General features: G+C 42.7%; 1 protein-coding gene across 5 annotated transcripts in view; it reads left to right on the forward strand.

The window, feature by feature from the left end:
* Positions 1-27200, forward strand: part of ATP8A2 (ATPase phospholipid transporting 8A2) — a 652717-nt gene that overhangs the window by 475174 nt on the left and 150343 nt on the right. For all 5 annotated transcript variants that reach the window (XM_031001328.3, XM_055359710.2, XM_055359711.2 and 2 more), the window contains 3 exons: positions 12435-12496; positions 13044-13100; positions 14543-14650. In XM_031001328.3, the coding sequence (XP_030857188.2) occupies positions 12435-12496; positions 13044-13100; positions 14543-14650 (227 nt within the window). The remainder of the gene's footprint in view (positions 1-12434; positions 12497-13043; positions 13101-14542; positions 14651-27200) is intronic.

The raw sequence follows: 27200 nt of genomic DNA on the forward strand, positions 1-27200 counted from the left end.
CCTGCCTCACCTGTTCCTCCCTGTAATAACCCCAGTAGAGGCCTGGGCCATGCTCAGCGTCTCTCCAACCTCCTGAGCTCCGTGGCGCTACCTGGCGTGGCCTTGCCAGGCATGCTGTGCCTCCTGCTTCTAGCATCTGTGAGTATGAACTTCTGCCTCCATGACAATCATTCCATGTCTGCCTGTCTTACCGTATCTGTTAAAACTAAGCCCGCTTCATTTCAACACAGTGAGGCTCCATGGAGTACACCCTCAGCCTCAACACTGGGAGGGGAGAGGCAAGATGGTTTGCAGGGCAAGGATCATTTGCTCTTACCCACATCTGGCAGGAAGAGATCCATCAGTTCTGCCCATATCTGATTGGCAAGAACTAGTCACAGGGCCTAGCACGGCATGGGGTGCTGGGGGATATCACTTAGTTGTGTACCCAGGAGTAAGAAACACGTGTGGCCTCACTGGGTGACTGCCTGGGCCTTGGCAATCAAGTTTACTTTGCGTCATTTTTACTTCCTTTTTCAGATTTATTTTTAGTAAACAAAAGTGAAAAAAGAGAAAGATTGAAATTTGAGTTTCACGTCCTTAACTTTATCCAGCAGAAATGGCAATAGAGGAGAAAATCCAGCAATAGGCTTATATAACCAGGAGCTTCACCCGGCAGCGCTGGTTGTGAATGTAATTGTAATCACTAACACTTGTATAAACCCTGCTTTTTATAAAGCAACCTCCGATACTTTATACTACGTTTTACGGGGAGGAAAAAATAAATTTTCTCTTCATGAATTCATAGTGTCGGAGGCAGAAAGCATAATTTTAATTCTAGTTCAGGCACTATAGGCATAGCAGGTTAACTTCTGAAAGTTTGTAATTTAGCGTCCTGGAAGTTGGAATATATCTTCACTCTTGATGTAAATCTAGAAGTTGCTAGTTGGGATGGGGTGTGCTTCCTCTGAGCCACTGGAGTCTTGAGAGGCCCAGAGAGTAAGGTGGGGGCGGGGGCTGGCCCAGTTAATGTTCTGGAATCCCGGCTGCTTTGAAACAGTGCTGCTGGAAGCTCCTGAAGGGAAAGGAGGAGAGAGGAAAAGCAGGAGAAACTTGGTGTCTGCTCTTGGACAAAAATGTGTTGGCAGATGTCTTGGTGTTGAGGGAATGGTGCCACCTCTACCTCAGTTCTCCCTCCTGAGCCCTGCGTGAGTGTGATGCCTGCATTGTTCAGTTCAGGTGTTCCACTGATTCTGACTAAATCAAAAGTATACATGTAAATCCAGCCCATCTGTTTTCATGATTGTTAAACGCCATCTCTTCTGACCACTATGTTATAACATTGTCTTGAAATTTTGCCTTTGTCAGAGCCATTTCTGAATACATTTTGTGGTTTAGCTGGATGATGATGTAATGTTTTTAATGAGCATTTAATTGAAATGGTATCTTTATAAAATGGCATCAACCTAGCTCTTTGGAATATTCTGAAATAAGTTCCTTGATCATTTTGTCTGTTTAGAAAATGAGACATGCTTTTCTTATAAATTGTGGCTTTTCCCACAAATATTTTCTTTTTTTTTTTTTTTTTTTTTTTTGAGAGGGAGTCTCGCTCTTCCGCCCAGGCTGGACTGCAGTGGCACTATCTCGGCTCACTGCAAGCTCCGCCTCCCGGGTTCACGCCATTCTCCTGCCTCAGCCTCCGAGTAGCTGGGACTACAGGCGCCCGCCACCACGCCCGGCTAATTTTTTCTATTTTTAGTAGAGACGGGGTTTCACCGTGTCAGCCAGGATGGTCTGGATCTCCCCCACAAATATTTTCAAAGAGATTTTTGCAGACAACATTTTCGGGCCGTTACTACTAATGTTGGAGAGCTCATGTGGTTTTGTCCCAGATGTTCACAGTAGGCTGGTTTAGTGACTATGTTTCCAGACCTAATTTGGCTAATCTTATGTTGGTTATGTCTGTTCCTGAACCCCAACCAGATTTGATGACTGATAGGAGTCTGGAAGAACAGGCTCACCTGCTGCCTTGGGTCAGGGGATCCTGGAGCCACACATAACACTGAATTGTCTCTAAGAGAGCATCTGGGACTGTGTTTCTGTCTCTCTCATTTTATGACACTTTTCATGCATGCCATAAGCACCATCATTATATTAGGTTTGTATCACATGCAATCACAGATCATTCTAAATGTGACTTCGTATTTTATCAAACCAAGCACATGGAGAACTTGTGTTACCTTTTCTGTTGTTGTTGTTGTTTACCCTGTAGAAATTGTCCTCTGGATTTCTGAGATGGGTAATGCCCTCCTCTCTCATCTCAGCCCTCACCAATGGTGGACCTGATCCTGAATTTGCAAAAGGCAAACTGATCTCAGTCTAGTGCCAGTAAATGCCAGCCCCACTGATGCGATGGGGAGGCGGAGCCTTCTTAGCTTTCTCCTTGCCCTTTAGGCCTTTGTGTACCAATGATGGGTGTCTGCGAAGAAGAGCTTGGCTCTTGGAGAACACAGGTTTGGTGAGATCACATCTCTCCATATGCACTTTGGATGAATTTCTTTATTTATAGAGACTTTTTTGGAGCCTATACATTTGACCCCTGCTGACCTCACCGCTGTAGCCCCACCCCCACCTCATCAGCTCCCCTTTCCACCTCCGCGCCCAATACAGGCTGGTTTTCTTTTTGCCTGAAATGTTCTTCCCCCTCTCAACTGACCCCCACCCCAAATATCCATCTCTGCCCCCCATACTACTTTCTCTGAAATTATGCTCTTACCATGGTTTGCACAGACGGTGGATAAATACTGTTCCAAAGGCTGGCTTGGGGAACCCAACTATTCCAGGTTTGGGGTTTTGTCCCCCTTTGAAAAAATTCACTTGAGATTTTAAATATCTGACTAAAATGAAAACAGGAAAGACTCTCAGAGTGGTAGAATTGTAACAGAGCTGTTAAGATTTCACTCAGTGGGAAGGAATATTTTGTCAGCAACTTGCTTTAGGAATAAACTGGACAATCGAATGGGGCTTTTCCAGCCTGCATTAACAGCAAGCTGTAGCTTGGAAACACCTGCATGACAAACACTTTCTTAGGACTTCTTTTCTCCAGGAGTAGCTTATTGGCAGGTTTTAACAAGAAACGACACCCACAGGTGTTTGCCTCTAAAACAGTTGAAACAGAACCATCTAGTCCCCAGGGTTTCCCTACAGGGTGTGCAGGGTGATGACTGTGACTTGTTTGAAGGATACTATCTTTTCAGAGGCTCTTGGCAAGTCCCAGAATCTCACCTTGGTTTGGGAGTTTCTCCTCCAAGGGAATAAACTATTTCCAGATGGTGTTAGCTTTGCCTAGGGAAGGAAGTACTCTTTCCTAGGCTGAAAACTAAAATGTAATGCTGAGTTACCTCTCCAAAACAAGGAACTGAAATATTAGGCTTAGCCCATCTTCATTAAAGTTTAATGCTCAAATTACCTTATGTGTTAACATTTTATTGAATGCCAGTAGCATTCACTATCATGACAAGTTAGAAATTAATGCGTTGTCGGCCGGATGCCCTGGCTCACGCCTGTAATCCCAGCACTTTGGGAGGCCAAGGCGGGCAGATCACCTGAGGTCAAGACTTCAAGACCAGCCTGGCCAACTTGGTGAAACCCCCGTCTCTGCTAAAAATACAAAAGTTAGCCAGGCATGGTTGTGGGCACCTGTAATCCCAGCTACCCGGGAGGCTGAGGCAGGAGAATCGCTTGAACCCAGGAGGCAGAGTTTGCAGCAAGCTGAGATCGCGCCACTGCACTCCAGCCTGGGTGACAGAGTGTGACTCTGTCTCAAAAAAAAAAAAAAAAAAAATTCATTGTCAAACTCTAGAAGCTACATTTAGAAAACATCCTTTAGATTTCTCTGTTTCTGCTGTTATGCCAAATTGCCAGCCTCTGGTACATAGTCTTAAGGGTTCCCCTCCATGCAGGTGTTCTCTTCATAGGTTAACATTCAGTCCTGAATGATCCAAGAGTTTGTCTCATGTAAAGGCCATCCAGCTTCATGAATTGCATTGCTCTGTGCGAATGCCTCATGCTATTTATTTTATTTTCTTTTAAAAATGTTTTTTCTTTTTTAGAGACAAGGTCTCACTCTGTCACCCAGGCTGGAGTGCAGTGGCACAATCATAACCTCAAACTCTTGGGCTCAAGCAACCGTCCTGCCTCAGTTTCCTGAGTAGCTGGGATAACAGGCACACACCACCATGCCTGGCTTCTTCATATTGGTTCTCTCTCCTGATTGCGTAGAGGACTGTATCTGACCCCATTGTCTCCTCCTCAGTCTGACGGGAGAGATAAGAACTCTCTCTGTTAGACATTCTGTCTTCAGTGTATGTTCTCTGTATTTACTCCACCTCCTCCTTTTTCTTCCCTCTGAGGCAGTGGTTCTCAACCAGGATTGATTTTTGCCTCCCAGGGGACATTTGGCAATGTCTGCAGTTATATTTGGTTGTCACAACTAGGATGGGTGCTACTGGCATCTAGCGGGTGGAAGCCAGAGATGCTACCAAGCAGTCTGCGATGCACAGGTCAGCCCCTAGACAAAGAATTATATGGCCCAAAATGTCCGTAGTGCCAAATTTAATAAACTCTGGGCTAATGAAATGTCCACACCAACTCAGAATAAAAGGTCAGATCTCCAGGCGTTCCTGGCACTCCCGGAGTTGTTCACTTTCTGTGCTTCCTTATGTGGTGTAAAATTTGTGTCATATGAGTCTAATTTTCTGTCCACCGCAGTTCTCTACTGGATATTTCCTTTCCATTAGGTGTCAGTATTTCAAATGAGTACTTCTTAGTCTAATTATTTTTTTCTTTGAAATTATCTCCTGTCATTCTTAGGAGTCCATTTTTCTAACTCAGTTAATTAGTACAAACTCTCGTTTACAAAATTTACAGTTTCTTGGCCGGGTGCAGTGGTGCGTGCCTGTAATCCCAGCACTTTGGGAGGCCGAGGCAGGTGGATCACCTGAGGTCAGGAGTTCGCGGCCAGCCTGACTCACATGGTAAAGGCTGAGACAGGAGAATTGCTTGTACCTGGGAGGCAGAGGTTGCAGTGAGCCAAGATCATGCTATTGCACTCCAGCCTGGGCAACAAGAGAGAAACTCAGTCTCAGAAAAAAAAAAATTTACAGTTTCTTACTAACCATGTTACCTTGAACATATTTGACTTCTCTTTGCTGCACCAAGTTCCTCATGTGAAATATGCACGTAATTATACTATTTCATGTAGTTGCTAAAGTATTAAAGGAGCTAATATGTGTAAAGTGCTTAGAACTGTGCCTGTCATACAGTAAAGTGCTTATATAAGATATTTTTTAAACATAGAATTTCTTGGTCAGGTGCGGTGGCTGTAATTCCAGCACTTTGGGGGGCTGAGACAGGTGGATCACTTGAGGTCAGGAGTTCGAGACCAGCCTGGCCAATATGGTGAAACCCCGCCTCTACTAAAAATACCTCAAAAATTAACCGGGTATAGTGATGCACACCTGTAGTCCCAGCTACTCGGGAGGCTGAGGAAGGAGAATTGCTTGAACTCAGAAGGTGGAGGCTGCAGTGAGCTGAGATTGTGCCACTGCACTCCAGCCTGGTGACAGAGCAAGACTCTATCTAAAAAAAAAAAAAAAAAAATATATATATATATATATATATATATAAAATTTCTTATAATGTCTAAATTTTTGTTTATTGTGTGTATATCCATAAAATATGAAACATGTTCTATGTCCTCCCTGTTAAACAAATACTTTGTATGTTTTAGTCCCTGACTCAACCAGATTGGAAATATTGGTATTAGAAGAAAATTCAAAAAGTTGTCAAACCATAGCTACAAATTTTGATTTTCAGCTTAGTCTCCCATGCCTGCTAACCCTTTTGTCTGGTCAGAGTTTTCTCTAGGGCCCCTTAGGGCTAATGTAGGTGGGACTTCAAGCACATAGATCATTGCTCTTCTCAATTCAGATGGATTCATGAGCAGGTGGGTTGAGATGGAGATGAGGAAAGACATCCTAAGCTATGTTGAGGAGGGAGAAGATCTGAGACTCAAGTTTCTGCTGTTAAATCCATGGGGCTGATTTAGCAGCTAAGAATACAGGCCTTAGCCTTTTAGAGTTCCCTATCTGATAGAAGCCTTAGAGATAACTCAGTTGTCATCATTTGCATCTGGTATAAAAATCTCCATTTTATGGGTGGAGAATTGAGACTCAAAACCTAAACTTTTAAAAAATGAAATAATGGCAGAGCTGGAACAGAGAGCAGGGCTGTTATTGGGTTTTATAACTCTCATTACTGGGACTGTCTCCACTAACCCTAGTTCCCTTCTCTCCACCTCATGTTTTCTTTGTTTTGTAATATGGTCATGTTTCATTGCTGTCTGTTCTTCCTCTTGTGAACTTAAAATATGAATCATTTGGTACCAAGTTTTCATATGTCTTCCGGTATTCATATGACCAGAACCAGTCTTCTCCATCCCAAACACCGCTGTTTACCTACATACTCCAGCCAAAAACTTTCTTGATTCCTCACATTATTTTCTACCCTACATCCAAATCATAAGAAAATTTTGTTTGTTTGTTTTTATAAGAGACAGGGTCTTGCTCTGTCACCCAGGCTGGAGTGCAGTGGTGTGATCATAGCTCACTGCAGCTTCAACTTCCTGGGCTTAAGGAATCCTCCCACACAGCTGGAACTACAGGCATGCACCAGCATACCTGGCTAGTTTTAAAAAAATTTGTTCATAGAGATAGGGTTACCCAGGCTGGTCTCAAACTCCTGGGCTCAAGCAGTCCTCCTGCCTCAGCCTCCTAAGTGCTGGGATTGCAGGTGTGGGCCACTGTGCCTGGCCAAATGCTGTCATTTCCACCTTCAAAATATTTCCAAGTGGCTTCTGTCCAAGCCACTCTGGGCCTGCATTGTTCAATAGCACTTTCTGTGAGGATGGAAATGTTCTGTATCTGTACTGCCCAATACAGTAGCCATTAGCCGCATGTGGCTATTGTGAATTTAAAATGACCGAGGAACTGAAGTTTTTATAGCAGCTTTATTGAGCTATAACTTATATACCATCTAATTCATTGAAAGTATGCAATTCTATGGTTTTTAACATATTCACAGAGTTGTACAGCCATCATCACAATACATTATAGAACACTTTTGTCACCCCCAAAAGAAACCCTATATTCATTAAGAATCACTCCTGGCCGGGCATGGTGGCTCACGCCTGTAATCCCAGCACTTTGGGAGGCTAAGGCAGGTGGTCACCTGAGGTCAGGAGTTCGAGACCAGCCTGACCAACATGGTGAAACCCCGTCTCGACTAAAAATACAAAAATCAGCTGGGTGTGGTGGCGCATGCCTGTAATCGCAGCTACTTGGGAGGCTGAAGCAAGAGAATCGCTTGAACCCAGGAGGCAGAGATTGCAGTGAGCAGAGATCAAGCCATTGCACTCCAGCCTGGGCGACAGAGTGAGACTCCATCTCAAAAAAAAAAAAAAAAAGAGTCACTCCCCATTTCTCCCAAGCACCTCCAGTACCTGGAAACCACTGATCTACTGTCTGTCTCTGTAGATGTGCCGATTTCTGGACATTCCATAGAGATGGAATATGTGGCCTTTGGTGTCTGGCTTCTTCACTTAGCATAAGGTTTTCAAGGTTCATCCATGTTGTAGCATGTATCAGTACTTCATTCCTTTTTATTGCCTAATAATGGTGTTCTATCATATCGATATACCACATTTTACCATTTCACAGTGGATGGACATTTGGGTTATAAATAGGCTATTGTGAATAATGAATAATGCTATTCATTATTTTAAGCTATTATGAATAATTATAATAATGGTGCTATAGCTTTTAAGTACAAGGCTTTGTGGGTTTCATTCATATGTTTTCATTTCTCTTAGATATGTACCTAGGAGTACAATGGCTAGGTCACATGGTAACTGTACATAACGCTCTGAGGAACTGCCTCACAGTTTTCCAGGGTTTGCACCGTTTTACTTTCCCACCAGCAGTGTATGAAAGATCTAATTTCTCCACATCTTGTTATTGTCTGTTTTTTTGTAGGCACCCCGGTGGGTGTTAAGTGGTATCTCATTGCAGTTTTGATTTTATATTTCTTTGATGGCTAATGATGTCGTGCTGTTCTTCATGCACTTACTGGCCATTTTGATATCTTCTTTGCAAAACTGTCTATTCAGATCCTTTGCCTATTTTTAAATTTTTTGGGTGGCCTTTTTACTGTTGAGTTGTAAGAGCTCTTTGTGCATTTTGGATACAGGTTTCAGATACATAATTTGCAAGTACTTTTTTCCATTTTTCAGGTTGTCTTTTTACTTTCCTAGTGTTGTCCTTTGAAGCACAAGAGTTTCTAATTTTGAAGAAGTCCAGTTCGTCTACATTTTTCTTTCCTCACTGTGCTTTTGGTACCATATCTAAGAAACCATTGCCAGATCCAAGGTCATAAAGATTCATCGCTATGTTTTATCATAAGAGTTTTATAGTTTTACAACTCAAAAACAAAAAGTCAAATACTGCATGGTCTCACTTATAAGTGGTAGCTAAGTAACGTGTACACATGGACATGGAGTGTGGCATGATAGACACTGGAGACTCAGAAGGGTGAGAGGGTGGGAAGGGAAAGGGTGTTGAGAAATTCTTTAATAGATACAATGCACATTGTTCAGGTGATGGAGACACTAAAAGCCTAGACTTCACTCCCATATATTCATGTAACAAAATTGCACTTGCACCCCTTAAATTTACATCAATTAAAAATGATTTTATAGTTTTGTTTCTATGATCCATTTTTAAAATTTTTTATTATGTTAAAAACATCATCTTTTCCATTTTAACATTTTAAGCATACAATTCAGAGACATTAATTACAGAATGTTATGTAACCATCACCACTATGTTTTTCCAAAAATTTTCATCACCCCAAACTGAAACTCTGTGCTCATTAAGCAAAATAACTCCTCCTTCTCCCCTTCCTCCCCAGCCCCAGGTAGGAATGAAGTTTGTATTGTATTTTATTTTAATTAATTTAAATGTAAACAACTAAATGTAGTTGGTGATTACCATATTGGGCTGCACAGTTATAACACGACTAGTATCATCCTCTTAGATAGACTGCTACAATCATTTCTAAGCTGGCTTTGCATTTATTATTATCCCATTTATGGTTATCTATGGTCCATTCTCCCATAAAAGCTGGACTATTCCTTTAAGAATGTAACTTATTCCATTTCATTCCCGGCTCTGAATCTTCCAGTGGTTACCTATTACAATTAACAAAGAAATCCAAGCTCTTTGCTGTGGTCCACATTTGTCTGCCCCTCTGACTGTCTGCATTCTCCTTTTCCTTCTCCCAGTGCCTGCAGCCCCACTGGTCTTTGTAATGATCCTTGAGCTCATCAAGTGCTGTCTGCATTCAGACTCTGCACAGTTTCTCTCCTCTGTCTGGAACACTCACCCTGTAGATCCTCATTTAACTCTCTCCCTCGTACCATTCAGATCTGCTCAAATGTCACCTCCTCAGAAAGATTGTTCCAGAGATCCCTATCTAAAATAGCAATGCTATTACTCTACCTTATAGCTCCTGTGTTTTATTCTTATTTTTTATTAAGACAGGGTCTTACACTGTCACCCAGGCTGGAGTGCACTGTTGCAGTCATGGCTCACTGCAGCCTCAAACTCCGGAGCTCAAGCAATCCTCCCACCGCAAGCCTCCCAAGTAGCTGGGACCACAGGCGAGCACCACCACACTTGGCTAATATGTTTCTTTTCTTTTCTTTTTTTTTCTTTTTTTTTTCTTTTTTTTTTTTTGAGGCAGAGTCTTGCTCTGTTGCCCAGGCTGGAGTGCAGTGGCATGATCACTCACTGCAACCTTCACCTCCCAGGTTCAAGTGATTCTCCTGCCTCAGCCTCCTGAGTACCTGGCAATTCAGGCAGGTGCCACCACGCCCAGTTAATTTTTGTATTTTTAGTAGAGACAGGGTTTCACCACATTGGCCAGGCTGGTCTTGAACTCCTGACCTCAGGTGATCCACCCGCCTCGGCCTTCCAAAGTGCTGGGATTACAGGTGTGAGCCACCGCACCCATCAGCTAATGTATTTCTTCATAGCACTTATTACACCTGACATTTTATCGTGTATCTGTTTAAGGTTTTATGTCCTGTCTCCTCACTAGACCGCAAGCTGTATAAAAACAGGGACCTTCTCTTCCCAGTTTTCATAATAGTGCCTGGCATAAAATAGGCTGTGAGTAAATATTTGTTGAGTACATAAAAGAAGAATCGTATTCATTTCAAGGCTATAATCTATGTTAGAATCAAAGAGATGGTCTCCATACTAAACTGAAGTATTTCTTCATTGAGGCAGGCATTTAAAAGTGTTGCACCTGTTAGTAAAACAGTCTTAAGGCCAGTTCCTGAAAAGTGAACTCCTACAGTTTTGAGTAACTATTTGCTAATACATCAGCATGTTGCCTTCTTGGGATTAATTCAGCCTTTCTTTTACTCTTTTAACTTGCTCCCTTCCTTCCCTTTTAATGAAGTCATGCCTAAGCTCCAGTCTGTCCTTGTCCCCTCTCCCCTAAGCTTTGAGACCGTTCCTTTTTAAGTCAGTGGCCATGTCTCGCCCCGTTCTCCTGATATAACTCTTACTTTACCCAGCAGCAGGGCCTCCGTTTAGTGCAGCCCGTGATGTTGCTTTCCTGGTTCATCTTCCCTTATCCACAGATTTACCTGGCTGGAATCAGGAGACTGTGTGTGCCCAGGGGCTGGATTCAGAGACCCATGCTTCCGCAATTCCACTTATGACTCCATCATTATGCTGTTTTAGGAAAATAAATAGATATTGATTCTCTAATAAGAGTGGGATTGTTCAACAAGCATTGGGGAAATCTGCGAGCCCAGATATGTATGTATAGCAGCTACTGGTTGGAAATTTGAACACAAGCATCCTTATCTACCCAGCCTGCGGGCCACAGACCAGAACTGAGTATAAAAGAAGAATAAAACCAAATGCCACATGTTGTCTCTTATAAGTCAGAACTCAACATTGAGTACACATGAACATAAAGAAGAGGACAATAGATGCCGGAGAACTTGACAAGAGAGGGAGAGAGGAAAGGCTTGAAAAACTACCCATTGCGATGCCAGGCACGGTGGCTCACGCCTGTAATCCCAGCACTTTGGGAGGCTGAGGCGGGTGGATCATGAGGTCAGGAGTTCGAGACCAGCCTGGTTAAGATGGTAAAACCCTGTCTCTACTAAAAATACAAAAATTAGCCAGGCATGGTGGCGGGCACCTGTAATCCCAGCTACTTGGGAGGCTGAGGCAGAGAATTGCTTGAATCCAGGAGGCGGAGGTTGCAGTGACCCGAGATTGTACCACTGCATTCCAGCCTGGGCAACAGACCGAGACTCTGTCTCAAAAACAAAACAAAACAAAACAAAAACAAAAAAAACACTACCCATTGGGTACTATGCTTACTACCTGGGTGTCAGAGTCATTTGTACTCCAGACCTCAGCATCACACAGTATACCTTTGTAACAAACCTGCGCGTGTACCCCAAAATCTAAAACAAAAGTTGGGAGAAGTTGAAAGAAATAAGAATAAAGGAAGGTTGGCAGTGTCATCCAAGGAAACTAAGCCTGATATTAAAATAGGCTCTGACCACTCAGGATAAAAAACAGACTTCTCTGTGCAGGTGTAGCGGAGATGATGAAACAACTCTATTAGCATTCTGCCATAGTGGTTGTTATAGACATTGTCATAGCCATCCTTGAAAAGAAAAAAAAAAAGGAAAATATAGGAAAACTGAGGCTTAAAATCCATCTTGTATTTTCTGAACTTCTGTCATTGGAGTGCTTGCATTCCCCCAGGTGATAGACTCCGGAAGCTCATACAGTTGCAAATGAGAACATGAGTAATAAATACCCCCAAAATTCTTTCCAAGTTCAGTCATTATTAATTGATTTAATATGCATGTAGTTATTTTTTTATTGGTCCATAATTCCAATTTAGCAAAATGTAAAGATGAATCATAAAGAACACCTGGAAAAAGCCCCAACATTGATGGCACTTAATAAAGATAGATGAGTATGTTCTTATTCCTTTTTTTAAAACAAACTGGACAAAGATAAATTTTAATGTTTACAAAAATGTAAATTTCAGTGCAGATCAAGCGTTTGGTTGGTTGGTTGGTTGGAAGCTTGACTTTATTTGCTTCATTTGGAGAGAATATAAGATGAAAAAGTTCATCATTAGAAAGAGAAGTAAGCATTAGAGTCACAGGATGGGATTTTGAAATACTCTGTGAGTTGATTGATGTTCCTAAAGTTCCCTGTTTAATGCTCTGAGTTAAATAGGTGGCCATGCTCAGCTCCTTGGATGTTAATAGTAACTTCTTTGCTTTTCAGATACTGTGTTGACAAGTGGTCATGCTACCGACTATTTATTTGTTGGAAATATTGTTTACACAGTAAGTTTATCTCTGTTTATTAAGCCATTCTTAAACAGCTTATGTGTGGCTTGTACTTCTCTAAACCCTTAAAAAGGGCCTTCCTCATTATTATTATTTATTTCAAATCTTCAAAATGTATTTTATGTATCCTTCAAAGTTCAGAATGGTTGTGAAATGCTTACATCATCGTTTCTGAAGGTTATGCCGAGTCAAGGTTTCTGGGCAGGTGGTTAACAGATTTCCCCATTCTTCAAATAACCATTTTACACCTACCTGCAAAGGAAAACAACACTCAGGAAGGTGGTATCTCCCAGGCTAAGAAAAGGGCAAAACTATTATTTATGAGAAAGACTGTTACTAGAATGAAAGCTCTTCTGGAAGTGAATCTGCCTGTATGTCCCCTGAAAATAACCCTTAGAGAATTAGCTACTGACATGGCTGGTGCTTTCAAACCGGAGCTGCCCTGGGGAAGCTAGTTCTGGAGTGGAGAGATGGGATTTCTCACGGAAAGTGAAAATAACTCATTGAGAATAATGTGTTTCCAAACTGTTTTTTATTTTCACAGTATGTTGTTGTTACTGTTTGTCTGAAAGCTGGTTTGGAGACCACAGCTTGGACTAAAGTAAGTTTTCTCTAGAATTGTTTCTCTGTTCAGTATAGATATTTTTCATGCTAGGATTTCTTTTTAAGCGTTGGGGAAACAATAAGCAATATCTGGCTATCTTCTTTCAGATTTTCTGTGTAAAAATTGTGGTTTGATCTTGATCAGGGTAAATTTGCAATCCAAAGTCTCTTGGTGATTCATTTGCTTGGCACATAATACAGCTCTAAGCTATTAACAGTCATCTCACTTCAAATGTGTTTGCTCATTGTAAAAACAAAAACCATATTATACACACACATATATGGAAAATATAGAAGGACAAAAAACATTTAATGTCCATAATTTTACCACCAAGAGACAGTCACTGTTAATGCTTTCCTGTGGAACCTTTCAGACTTCATTCTATGTCTGCATGTGTGTGTATTTTTTAATAAGATGATGCATTATAAAACATAGGACTTTGTAATCCCTTTTAATTTAAATATATATTAGGCACATTTTCTGTGACTTAAAATACAAGTCAACAAAGTTATTGTTCTTGATTAAAGAGTATTATGTTTTACAGATGTCCCACCATTTACTTCATCACTCTCTTATTTTAGACATTTTGGTTATTTCCAGCATTTAAAGATTATAACTAAAGCTTCATGTGTATGTCTCATAGTGTCATGACCTGGCTGCTGTTTAAATGCTCTGCTAAGAAAAATGGGGATGGGGTGGAAGGTCAGTGAGGAATCAGGGAATCCCCTAAGAGACAGTGGCAATTAATCCGGGTCAGAGGTGATGACGACTTCGCTTACAATGTTAGAGGAGGAGGTAGTGAGAAGTGGTCGGAGTCTGGATTCATTTTATCTTTCTAAAAGCTAACAGAGCTTGCACATGGATTAGATTGTGGGGTGTGAAGAGAGAAAGAAGTCAAGGATCATCACATTAAGAGGACAAAGAAGAAAAAATGAACAACTCAGTAGATGCCTAAAGGGGCATTGTTAAGAGGCAATATCCATTTCAGATTTAAAAATAAAAAACTCTTGGCTAAAGATGGAACAATCAAAGTCTTGAAATGATAAATAAAAACTTCTTATTTATTTTGTCTGTTCAGCCACTCTGTTACCAGATTAATGAGTCCTTGTTGTATACAGCCGCAGGTTGGAGCAAACACTTGCTATGAACTGAGAGGGGCCCGCTGTTACTATGGGAGAAATCTTAGAGTAAGGTCACCTGTGACAGCAAAAGCACCTTCACCTTCAGGGTACTTTGGGGCCATTCATTACTTGAATTCATTGTTAAAAATTCTGAGACACGGGAATTAGAAAGATTGAACTTCCCATTAACTGGTGAGTCATCAAAGGCTTTCCATAAGGAAAGGTAGCTTGGATGCAAGGATTCTGCAGCAAGTGGAGTTGGGGTGAATCTGCCAGGCTGGTCGAGAAACCTGTCTGAGTGTCTGTTTCCCTCTGCAGTTCAGTCATCTGGCTGTCTGGGGAAGCATGCTGATCTGGCTGGTGTTTTTTGGCATCTACTCAACCATCTGGCCCACCATTCCCATTGCTCCAGATATGAGAGGACAGGTAAGTACTCCTGATTGGGAGTGTGTCTTCTGTGTCTTGTGACAGCAATGTTTCTCCATGGGCGGGTGAGCAGGCACTGCATGTCTTACAACCACGATGAGCTTCAGGAGAGGCTGGTCCTACCTGCTTCCATCAGAATCTATCAGGAGATAAACCAAACCAAAGCACCTGGAAGAGGTCATCCAGTCCACAGAAAAGGCATTTGAAGTTTCAAGTATTATGAAAACTGTCAACTTAAATCCTCCGGCTTATTGGCATGCCCACATTTCCATAATAAATTATGTGTTAATTACACACAGTACCAATATGTACAGTTGGAAAACTGGAGCTATTTTGAATGGTTCCTAATCCATTGATTATGTCGATTACAGTTTTGATGTTGTACTCTGGTTTGTTGTTATACTCTGCTGGGTCACCTGTGACAGATGAATCTAACAGCTCTATGAACCAGATCATTGATAAACCAGAATCTCTCATTGTTCATCTCTTTGAACTAGAGAGGCTGAGATTAAAGACCTTTACACTCATTTGAATGTTTTTTATTTTTTCCTTCATATTATCTTTGTCCGGTGCATAAGATTGAGCCATCAACAGTGACAAACTGTATCCTAGAATCCCACAGTATCGGGTGTGGAGAGGAATGAGCTGACAGTCCTCTGGTACACACCTCCTCAGTTTACCAAGGAAGCTGTGCAGGCCCAGGTCTCCAAGCCCACCCCACAGACCCCACCCTGGGGTTGCCCACATCCAGCACTGCCCTTAAACCCCAAGAGGCTGCTGGGCCCTGCACTTTAAGGACCTCTGCTCTGGCCTTCTGTGGCTGGGTGTGTTCCTCGGCAAGGAGTGAAAAGCTATGATGCACAGAGTCCATCTTCCCACTTGTAATCTATTCTCTGGGCTCCCAGGACCCCTTGTTTCCTTCCCAAACAGCCAAAAGCCTCCTGCCCAGGCCTGCCTGGTCCTCTCTCCATATCCAGGCCAGTGTGCACACTGGGCCAAAGGGGCAGCTGTTTGCAAGGGTGTGCACTGAGTAGATGATGTTTGCACCGATGTTCCCGCCCACATTTGCAGGATGCTTGTGCAGGGGCACAGAACCCAGGGTGGGATGGGAACTGTGGGTTAGGCTTTCATTGGTGTTCCTGCCCCAGGATACATACTTTAGGGACAGGCCTGTTCATGGCACACCTGGCTGCTATCTCTGCCTTACTTACTCTGTAGAAATGAACAAAACCTCCTGGGTCTATCCAAGTCTGGACCATGTCTAGCAGCTGTTTCTCGTGAGATAGCCCAGGGTAGCATTACTTGCCATTTCACCTGATAGCTCTGTCAGCTAATAGCCCAGGTCATCTGAGACCTCCACTGAGTGTGGGTGCTGAGCAGGACGGACCTGTCCTATAGGAGTGGGCTTGCATGTCCTCTCGTGCATCTTTGCTTTCTGTAAGGAAAGAGGACAAACATATAACATGCTTTTCAGTTTTTTTCCAAATCCAGACAGTAGAGGAAATTAGAGGGCGTTCAGTGAACCCAGAAGATTGTTGTGTAGCAAAATCAGCATTTTCCAACAAAGATATTTTGTGTTTAAATAAATCAGTTCTATTTTAAAGCAATGTGATTGATCCCCACGAAAAGCAAACCAAGAAAAGTATCCACTACAAGACAACGATCCATTGGTAAGGCATTGGTGCTTGGAATATCTGCTTTGTGTTCTCTTCCTTCTGGTTCAGGATGGATCTGCTGTGATGAATATTTCATTTGGGGAATTTTGTGGTGATGGACAATAGATGGGGCCTCAGCCAATGGCCATAGACAGTGTTCTAAATTAGAGAGTGACAGCTGACAGGACGGGGTCGCTTGGCATGTGACTGACAGACAAAGCCCATTCCTTTGAAAGCCCCTTCTGAGTCCTAGACAGAGAGCTGTGCCAGGGAACCACATGTACTTCAGTAACTCCAAATGTGCGTGAATTAGGCTGCTTGCCAACTCTCACTCCCATCGAGATACCGACTTTCCAACTGCAGAAGGACCAGGCTGATCATGCAGCTACTAAGGTGCCGACATTTTCACTGTACCAGTCACATAAGCATGATGGTCTGTATGGTTATAAGGCTCAGATTAATGGTGACATTCACATATTTAAGGACTCTTCCAGCAGAAATTTAGTGAGTTGTTTCTACCATCTGAAAGCAAAGAAGTGATCATATTCAACCACATTGCATTTTTCTGTAAAAGCTTATTTTTCTTTAAAACATGTCATTTTAATCACTTTATTGGTTGGTTCCCATGAAGCAGATGATAATGATGTAAAATAGATGATAGCTGGGTGAAACTGAGGTTTTCATTAAGCAGTACATGAGAGGATTAATGTGGTTCTCTAGTGGCCGGACTTCCGAGTAGGTACTCTGCTGTCTGAGTCTAAAGAACTGTGTATCATCTCTAGTCTTCCTCCAGGGCAGGGGGCTCCTGAGTGGGTAAAGGGGGCCAGGAAATGTGTAACTTTAGTGTCACAGCCAACTTTTACACTGTTTCACCTGCAGTCTGCCTCTCTGTATTTTGACTCAGCGCTTTGTTCATTCTTTGAAAAACGGCAGGGAAGTATTACAAAACATTTTTTTAAACACTTTTGAAGGATTGCTTGGGTGGATAGTGGCTTACACTAGCCTGAAGTCTCAGAAAGCCTTCCTCCTGGCTCAGGAGGACTTATATGCTGTCATAAAAAAGGGGAACTGGGTTCAGGTGTAGTCAGTAAAAGGAATTGGCTCTTTTGGGGAATTACTAAAAACATGCCCACACCCTGTTCATTCCTGGGGGTTTAGGTTGGTAACTGCTTAGGAGTAAAGGGTATTCTAGGAAAAGGCCACTTTTTAAAATGACTGTTTGCAAAATGCTTCTAGTGATTTTTATAAACCACTTTTTATAGTTCACTAAACAGTAGGTTTTTGGCAAGTGAACCTGGTTATGTGAAGTTCTAGAATTAAACTAGTGCCTAATAGCAAACGGCATTTCTCACTCAGAAGCCAGAAAGACATTTGACACACAAAACATTCTGTCTATTCATAACATCTTCAGCCATTGAAAAGATGCATTGTTTCTGCCGGGGGTTTCCTAAACTAATTTGATTAAATATTTCTTTGTCTTGTCCATTATGTTTGGAGTTTTTCTCACGGGGGAGAATATGGGTTTTCCCTTGAGGGCAAACGAAAGGAAGGGCTATAGAATTGAATTATTCTACACTATCAAAGAGTCTTTATCTTCCCTAAATCACCTCATGATATGGTGTGTGAAACCCAGCCAGACAACATGTCAGGAAGTCCCAGTGGAAGTTTCTGAAATCAAAGAAGTCATCTGCATCCTTCCCCTCCTGAAAATACGCCACATTTGTGGGATTTTAAGGGGCATCCTGTTTTTCCGTTTTTCTCTTTTGAAGCTTGGATTTATAGTAATAAAAACTTAGGTTGTGTCTATCCTGGGGAATGCGAGTCCTCAGCTATGGAAAATACGTGATGATGTTTTTTTCCGTGGGGGATCAGGTGTTTTTCTTTTCCCCAGTAGAATAACCATGAGATAGAATGGGTCCCCAAAGCAAATACTTGAAAATGGAAAATGACAAAATCCCTTAGCTCACCACCTTCCCCAAAGTTGCCTGCTGAAGTAGAACTTTGCATTGGAAAGAGGAGGGAAACTTGATCCTAGACCAGGTCAGGAAATGTGTTTCTGTTTTCTTCATGCATTTCCCAGCACTTCTGACTTTAGTAGTGCTGGAGGGAATGCCATCTTACTTGACCTCTGTTCAAAAGTCCGGAGACGGCTCTGTTCATGCCCCAGCTATGATAGTTACGTAACCATTGGCAAATCATTTTACTTGCATTAATCTCCTAATCAGCAAAGTCAGAATAATGCCACCCACCCTAATTACTTTAGAGGATTGTGATGAAGATATAATAGGCTAACCTGTGGGAAATCTAAAACATGGATGCTCTTCTTTTTCCTGGAGTGATGAATTGTTTTTGAACCTTCATCAATAAGAATATTGCTGTGATTTAAACTCCAAATTCTTTTAGCTGAAGAATTTGAACATTTTGTAGGTTCTAAATGGGATGTTTTTCAGTAAGGTCTATTGACCACCTGCATCCAAATCATCTGGGTTGCTTGTCAAAATGACAACCCCCACCCCCCAAAAATATGTGCAGGCAATCACATACACACACAGAGACACACAATGCACACACACACAGAGACACACACACAGACACACATATACACAGACACACATAGTGAATTACAAACTCTGGGTGTGGAGCCCCAGCATGTGAGCTTCAGTAAATCTCCAGGTGATTCTTCCTTTTAAAGTGTGAGAACCACTGCTTTAAAATACCTAAAATATGACTCTATTAGAATGTTTTAGCTCCTGCTGGGTGTTACAGGAGAAGATGGTACACTGAAGATACAGCTGAGTGATTGCTCATGTTAAGTGGTTATGTAGGACGCCAGCTGGTGACGGTGACTGCCGTAAGGGCAGCTAGCTTTCAAAGTAGGGAATTACACCACAAGACATGAAATTGTTAACCATGGAAAAATTCTCCTCACTAACTTTTGCTGCTTTTCCTTTAAAGTTCTTTTCATTGCTAGTAAGAGAAGGGAGAAAACCTTTTGACTTCAAAGCATACAATCTGCAACTCTGCCTGCAGTGACAAGCTCCTGACTCCAGCCAGTTTCTGGACTGGGACAGGCTTTTTTTTTTTTTTTCATTCTAAATACAGGAATGGGTTTCCTCTTGAGTTTTATGTACACACTTGTGTACACACAATGCAAATCCCAGTAGACTGTAAGTAAACAGAGGGAGGAATGGTTCTGTCATCAGTGAATCAGTGATTAATTCCTCATCTTCTCCAATCCCCTGGATTTGTAGCAGGCCTAGGTATGTTCCATGTGAAATTTGCAAAGACTGATGTTTGTTTCCCAGTTGTATGTGCTCTAGGAGGTAAGCTGAGAAGTTGGGGTGATGTCAAGTAGGTGGCCATCTTTGCTCAGCTACCATTCCAGGATGTCTGTGGAGGATGGGAGCTTGACGGTAGGAACCCACCGGAGGGTCAGGAGAGGACTTATTTTCAGGTTAAGGTCTGTGGTGTGGGGCATGTTTGGTTGTCCCACATCCATCCTCCTTCACCCTTTCCTAAGGGTGCCTAGTGTGTATTCACTGATGTGCTGTGACTTCCACCCCTAAGTCCAGGTGAAAGCTTCATCCCATCCCCCCTGCCACAGTGAGCAGGTCAGGAAGGCTGAAGGAGACACAGGGAGACACTTGCTGGGGGCTTCCAGGATAGCAGTGAGTTTGCTCCTAAAACAAATCCATGAAAGAGCTGGCTTTCCCATCTGAACCATGTGGGTGCTGCTGTGATGCTGGGAATGGGTCAGCCACAGGAGGAAAACCACCCTCAGAATCCTACTATAGCCTGAAAGATAGACTAGGAAGACAAAAAGACAAACAAAAACAAAAGTGTCTTTTTTTTATTGTTTTATTATTTTTTATTTGACAAGTAAAGGACTCCAAAAGTCTCTATGCGATTGTTGAGACACTGTATGAAGCCAGCCTCGAAGCCCATCCCAGGTGGGGTGCTCAGTGAGAATTTCCTGTGTGCTGCCCGGCCTTGTGGGTAGCCCCGGCCAAGGAATCCTCTCTTCACCCAAGTGCGGGTGTTGGGATGTTCCCTTAGCTTCCTCAGCCAAGGAAATAAACGCTTGTTAAAAAAAAAGCTTAGGACTTTAGCATATTTAAACTGTTTTATTATACTCAAAGTTACAGATTGGTTTAAGGAGCTGGTAAAAATTACTTTAGCATTGCAATTATTAGTTTTTTAGATAACATTCCAGAAAACACTGAATGAGCATATCTTAAGGTTACTGGAATTAATCTTTAATGCAATATTGAATAGACTCGGTCCAGTTTTCCTCAAGTATCGTATTTTAGAAACCCGTGGCATGGCTGGTGAGGAGCGGTCAGCCTCGTCAAGGAGGAAGTCCTATCAGCAGAGACTCGCCTTTCCGTTTGGAATAACATCGTGACATCTTTTTGTACAGTTTTCTTGAGTATTGAAATTGGCCCAATTATTCATTGAAGTCCAATTCACATTCTGGCTTTTCAACTCATACATTTTGTGGAATAGTGAGACTCGTTTGCAAGAAGTAACACACTGTGTTTCTGGATGACATTCTCATCTGAATGCAAAGCACAATGAGCAAAGTTAAGACAGTACCGACTTCCTGGCTTCTGCTGCACCTGTGACTGTTGTCGCCTGCACCCCAGGGTCCCCCGTCCGTGTGCATTTCCTTCCTAGAAGGCTCCCAACACCAGTCCCTTTCTGAGGCAATCCCTAGAACCAAAAACAAAACTATAGAAACAACAACAAAAGCACTTTGGGAGGCCCGGGTGGGCGGATCACAAGTTCAGGAGATAGAGACCACCCTGGCTAACACAGTGAAACCCCATCTCTACTACAAATAGAAAAAATTAGCCGGGCATGGTGGCAGGCGCCTGTAGTCCCAGCTACTCGGGAGGCTGAGGCAGGAGAATGGCGTGAACCCAGGAGGCGGAGCTTGCAGTGAGCCGAGATCGCACCACTGCACTCCAGCCTGGGCGACACAGCGAGACTCTGTCTCAAAAAAAAAAAAAAAAAAAAAAAAAAAAAAAAACCTTTTAATTGGTAATAAAAAAAATCAGAAACATTCAGTTGAGCAGTGCTAGCTAAGTGAGTTCTCACAGCCTGTAAATATTTGGGTTCTAAAATCAGAAAACTCAGGCGTCCATCAGACAACAGTTCTGTCAGAATTGGCTTTTGTCATGGTTACACATAATGCCAACTTGTTTTTGTTTTTCTCCTCCTGGTTAAAAACAAAGGAGAAAGTATTTTTTTTTTTTAAGTTGGAAGCTCCTTAAAGTGGTTTCAGATTCTTTCTACAGGCGGTGATGGGAACAGAACTCCCATTATCCTAATTGCCTCTGGATTCTCTGGAATCCTCCTGGATTAAAGTGACCCGAATCCGATTTCTTTCCTATTTAGTGCAAATTGTAACTGTGAAAGTAGGATTTGAACTAAATTAAGCTAATGCCTAAGACATTTATGAAGCTAATTCTATTGTCTGTAATATCCATACTTGGCGTTATTTCTGAGCTTGTTTTTCAGGTATATGAAGGAGATAATATCTATCTTAGGATTTAATAGGGAAATTAAGGAAAATAAGACATGTCAGTAACAGTAGGTAATGTTTATTGAACAATTGAAATGAGAAAAGTTCTCTTGTCCCCCTGGCAGGGCGTGTGAGAGGGGTGTGGCTCGCTTCTTCAGCGCCCCGCTGCTCAAACCTCTAGGGGAGCATACAGATGGGCAGGCTATGGGGTTCTGACCCCACGGCAGTGTCTAGGGGTGAATGTTTACAGCTCCTGAACCCCGGTGGGCATGTGTTACAGGGTACTCTTTCAGTTTAGCTGTCCGTAGGCAGCTTGTGTAAACCAGCTGAATTAGACCCTCTACTTTGTCACAAGGACAGAGGGCTTTGTGTATCCCGGGTTCTTGCCTTGGTGTACCGGAAGAATCGGATCACACGTGGGCTTGGAGAATGAGTGCAAGGTGTTATTGAGTGGAAGTAGCTCTCAGCAGATGGGGGAGCCAGAAGAGAGATGACTTTTCCCTGGAGTTGAGCCACTTGACAGCCCGGCTGTCCTCCAATTGTTCCGGCCAAACTCTGTGTCATTCTGGCGATAGGTGGCCTGACGGCGCGCGGGTGCCTGTCCTCTAGACATCTGGCTTCCCAGTGTTCCTCTGCTGATGTGTTCCTCTCAACGTCCAGCCACCTCTGCGTCTGCTGGCTAGGGTCTCGATTTTTTTATAGGCACAGGATAGGGGCGTGGCAGGTCAGGGTGGTCTTGGGAAATGCAACATTTGGGCAGGAAAATACAAATGCCTGTCTTCACCTAGGTCCCTGGACACAGGCCTGGGGGTGGAGCCCTAGCCAGGGACCATGCCCTTCCCCCATTCTGTATCATTTAAAGGGACCACTCCCTTCCCTTCCCAGCACTTCCCTTCCATATCACAATTACTACATATCAGACAAAACATATTCATGAAAATATGTTTAATATATGCAGTTACATGTGTAATGAAGTAAGCATCAGCTCATTCAGTAATCTGCAACCACATGAGGAAACTGAGGCTTAGAGAGAAAGGATCAGTCTCTTGACCAGGCAGGGAGTGGAGTGGCTGGGATTCTTCTGGAGTCGGTTGGACTCCAGGCTGGGTCTTCTCACTTTGTGACTATGGAAAGCAGCTACAGTGATGATGAACCAGGTGTTTGAGAAATATTGCTCAATTCTCCTTAACGTTTTGCTTTTAATAAATTTTATCTGAAGTGACTTACCCTGCAATGCAATAGAATTTTTAAAATATGAATGTTGAGTTAGAAGGAATAAGCAGACTTTGTGTTTGAGCTGCAATCTTCTGTCCACGAGCCCAATCTTTTTTAAAGTAAAGCAGGTTTCAAACAACAGGATTTATTTTTTACGTTCATTATAGAAAGCCCTCATTTTTTTAGTCCTTGTCCTCCCTTCCCCCGTATACAATTTCCTCCATTTTGGCAGTTTATTTTCTTTTTGGCCTCTCATTTCAAGGATGCTGTGTGTTAATTAGAGGCCCCGCGGCTTTGATTGTGAGTGGGTTTTTTTTTTTTTCTTCAGAGGTTTTGTTGTGGTGTTGGCATTTGTCATTCATTCTGATGTTAATTTTTAAAATATCTGTCAGCAAATTAAAGTACACATTACATGCTGATTTTGTTTGTTTGTAATATTTATGCTCAGTGGTCACAGTGTACGTCTGATGTGGTTTTGAACTTTTCCTTTCTTGAAACATGTGGAAGTGTGTATGTGGGCCACTCTTATTAAGAGTCTGCACAGGGGTTTTCTTCTCCAACATCTGCAGAGGGAGGTGGCCTTGTCTGATGACTGGAGATTATCATCATTACAGTTCCCCCACCCAGAGATGGCAGGGATCTTCAGGTTTATCCTATTTAAAAGGTATAAAAGTGCCAGAGAAAGGCCACCAAGTCTGGTTATGCAAGAAAACATGACCACGGTAGGTTAGAGAAGAGAGAAAAGAGAAGCATAGCATGCTATTAGGCATGTACCAAGAAGTTTCTGTTTCATATAAATGATGATGCAAAAGCTATTGTGGACAGCATCTGAGAGGCCCAAAATACTGAACAGACTTAAAGTAGGGGAGATTTTCAGTGACTATTGCTTACATCATCAGTATAACATATCGAAGCATCCACTGAGTAAATTGGATGCTTTCTGAACTTTGATTAGCCAGCTGTCATAAGTGTTGGCATTCCTTTGGCTAAAGACAGGAAAGAGAAATCTAGGTCGCTTATGTCTGTGCTTGTATGTATACTTCGATTTGCAATACTTTTTTATTGATTGAAACCTGATTTCAATGCAGGATGGAAACTGAAAGACAGGCATATTTAAATGTGCACAGTGCTTTCTACTGTGCTCTGAAGACAAACCCTATCCACTTTGCTCAGCAGGAGCAAAGACATCTCTCATGCAGGGTACAGTGACATATTGCCATCTTCCGCCTGCCCTGCGTCCATTCCCCTCACCCCTCGCCCTCTTTCGGAATGCGCATTCAAATGGTGCTGCTTCTGCCTCTTTGCCACCTCTAGGGTCTGGATCTGTGACCCAAACTGGTCAGCCGGGTCCTCTGCCTCACTGACCATGGCAGTTGATTCAGGAATGCACATGGTGCCCCAGGCTGGAGTATCACTTAGAGACAGTTCAAGGATTTTTTACAGAAACTAATTGGGGGATGGAGCTCTTTTGCTGCTGGGTCTCTTATAGGAGGATGGTGTCAGCCTGGAGCGGCTAGGACCCCCTGCAGAAGGTGGCTGGCTGAGGATGAATTGAGCACAGAAGAAGGGTGCACTGAGAGCCATCAGCATTGAGCACACCCCTGGATCCAGCTGTGCCTGAAGCTAGAGCCATCTCTGACCTGTTAGATATTGTCGTTCTATAGCAGAAGCACAGTTGGTTCCATTTTCCTACCATGCATCTACCAAGTTGGAGTAGGAAGGGACTTTGTCTACTTTTTGTAGACTTCAGTATGTCCTTCCCCCAGCTTCTTTGCCCAAGGAAAAGAAGACAGCGTTGGGTAGAAGCGAATTGTTTGAAATAGAGAGGGAAGGAAATAGGAGCTTTTCTAAGCGAGGCCTCTTTCTCTTGGCAGCCAACAATTCTAACTGGCTTAGAGTCCAATAGTCCTGAGCAGTGCTGTCCAATAGAAATATAATGGGAGACTTATGTATAATTTTACATTTTCTAGTGGCCCCATTAAAAGACCAAAAAGAAATTCATTTTATTGATATATTTTATTTAGCTCAACATTTCCAAAATATTATCACTTTGAGATGTAGCCAACATAAAAAGAAGTTGTTAGTGAAATAGTTTGTGTTCCTTTTTCTTTTTTGTGCTAAATCTCTGAAGTCCAGTGTGTGTGTTGTAACTACTGCACTTCTTAAGCCAGGCTAGACGTATTTCAAGTACTCAGTAGCATCTGGCCAGTGGCTGCTGTGTTGGACAGCACAGCTCTTGACCAACACAGATCTGGAAATGCAGATTCACTCCCCAAAGCTAAATTTAGTGCAGGCAAGATCAAGATGTAGGAAACTCAGCCTCAGCCCAGATCCTCCAGGTTCCTCCCACACACTTGGGGTGTGCACTGCCTGACTTCTATTTTAGTCACTCATCATTGAAAGGGTTTTGGCTCTTAGACAAGACTTTCCCTAAAAATAAAACTTGAGGACAACTGAGCTCTTAATCTATGGGCGTATTAATTGCTTTAAGTGGAGTTTATAAATCAAGATTTATAAAGTGTGGATCTGACTCAAGTCATTTTTCCACAGTGTTGGCTAATCATTTTCTCCTGAATGTTGGAAGGAAGAGGTCACGACCCAGGACTTGGGTCATATTTATGTCACACTGCAACCAGCTGAGCAAAAAGAATCTGTGCCACTGAAAATAGGTTAGGTCTGTTTCTTCTAAATGGTTCCTTTATTGTGTAAGTGACAATTTCTAAGCAAGATTATTATTTAATGTCTAAGATTGTGGGAACCTCTCACCTTTGTGTCCTTTTTGAGTTTCAGTCCTCTCCCCTCTTATTATGATGAATCCAGGCTCTGTTACTTTTACCCCCTAAGTATCTCTTTTTTTTTTTTTTTTTTTTTTTGAGATGGAGTCTCGCTCTGTCACCCAGGCTGGAGTGCAGTGGCGCAGTCTCAGCTCACTGCAAGCTCCGCCTCCCAGGTTCACACCATTCTCCTGCCTCAGCTTCCCGAGTAGCTGGGACTACAGGCGCCCACCACCATGCCTGGCCAATTTTTTGTATATTTAGTTTCACCGTGTTAGCCAGGATGGTCTTGATCTCCTGACCTCATGATCCACCCCCATTGGCCTCCCAAAGCGCTGGGATTACAGGCGTGAGCCACTGCACCCAGCCATTACCCCATAAGTATCTCTTAAATATATCTGTTTCCACCCAGTTTCATCCCATCCAGTTAGTTTGCGCAGCATCATTTCTTGTGTGGACAATTGCAGTAGCCTCATGACTAGTTCTTAGCATCTGATCTGCCTGGACCCATTCCTCTACCGGAGCCAGAGTGATCTTGCCAAATGTAAGTCTGATGTCATTGTTCCCTGGCTTCCTGTTGCCCTCAGGATAAAGCCTGGGGACATTTACCTGGCCCCTGAGGCCCTGTGAGGCCTACCACTGCTCCTTTTATGCTCTCCCTCACCTCATCCACACTGGTGGCTTCCCACTTCCTGGTGTGAGGAGCGAGCTCCTACAGGGCGTTTGTGCCTGCTCCTCTCACTTCCTGACTGCACTGGTCTCTGCCTCCTACCAAGTTAATGCTTACACGATGTTTAGATCTCAGATGCTTGATCACTTCCCAGGGGAAGCCTTTCCTCACATCCTGGACCTGCGTGCTCCTATTGTATGTTCTCTTAACACAGTTTACCTTTCGCTTGTTGTATAATACTCACCACAACTAAAACTCTACATACTAATGTATGAGGTGTCATCTCACACCCATTGGGATGGCCACTCTTAGAAACACAAGAACAGAAAACAGAAAATAAGTAGTTGGTGAGGACGTGGAGAGATCGAAACGCTTGTGACCTGTCGATGGGAGTGCAAAATGGTGCAGCTAATATGGAAAACAGCACGGAGGTGGCTCAAGAAATTAAAAATAGAACTACCATATAATTTGGTTACCCCACTTCTGGGTGTATACCCAAAAGAATTGAAAACATGGCCTCAAAAAGATAATTGCACACTCATATTTATAACAGCGTTATTCAGAACAGGAGGTAGACACAATTCAAATGCCCGGTAGAAGATAAATGGATGAACAAAATACAATATATACACACAATGGGATGTTATTCAACCTCACAAAAGAAGGAAATCCTGTCACCATTCTACAACATGGTTAAAGTTGAGGACAT

The sequence above is a fragment of the Gorilla gorilla genome, chromosome 14, assembly GCF_029281585.2.
Source record: "Gorilla gorilla gorilla isolate KB3781 chromosome 14, NHGRI_mGorGor1-v2.1_pri, whole genome shotgun sequence".
In the NCBI taxonomy this organism is placed as follows: Eukaryota; Metazoa; Chordata; class Mammalia; order Primates; family Hominidae; genus Gorilla; species Gorilla gorilla.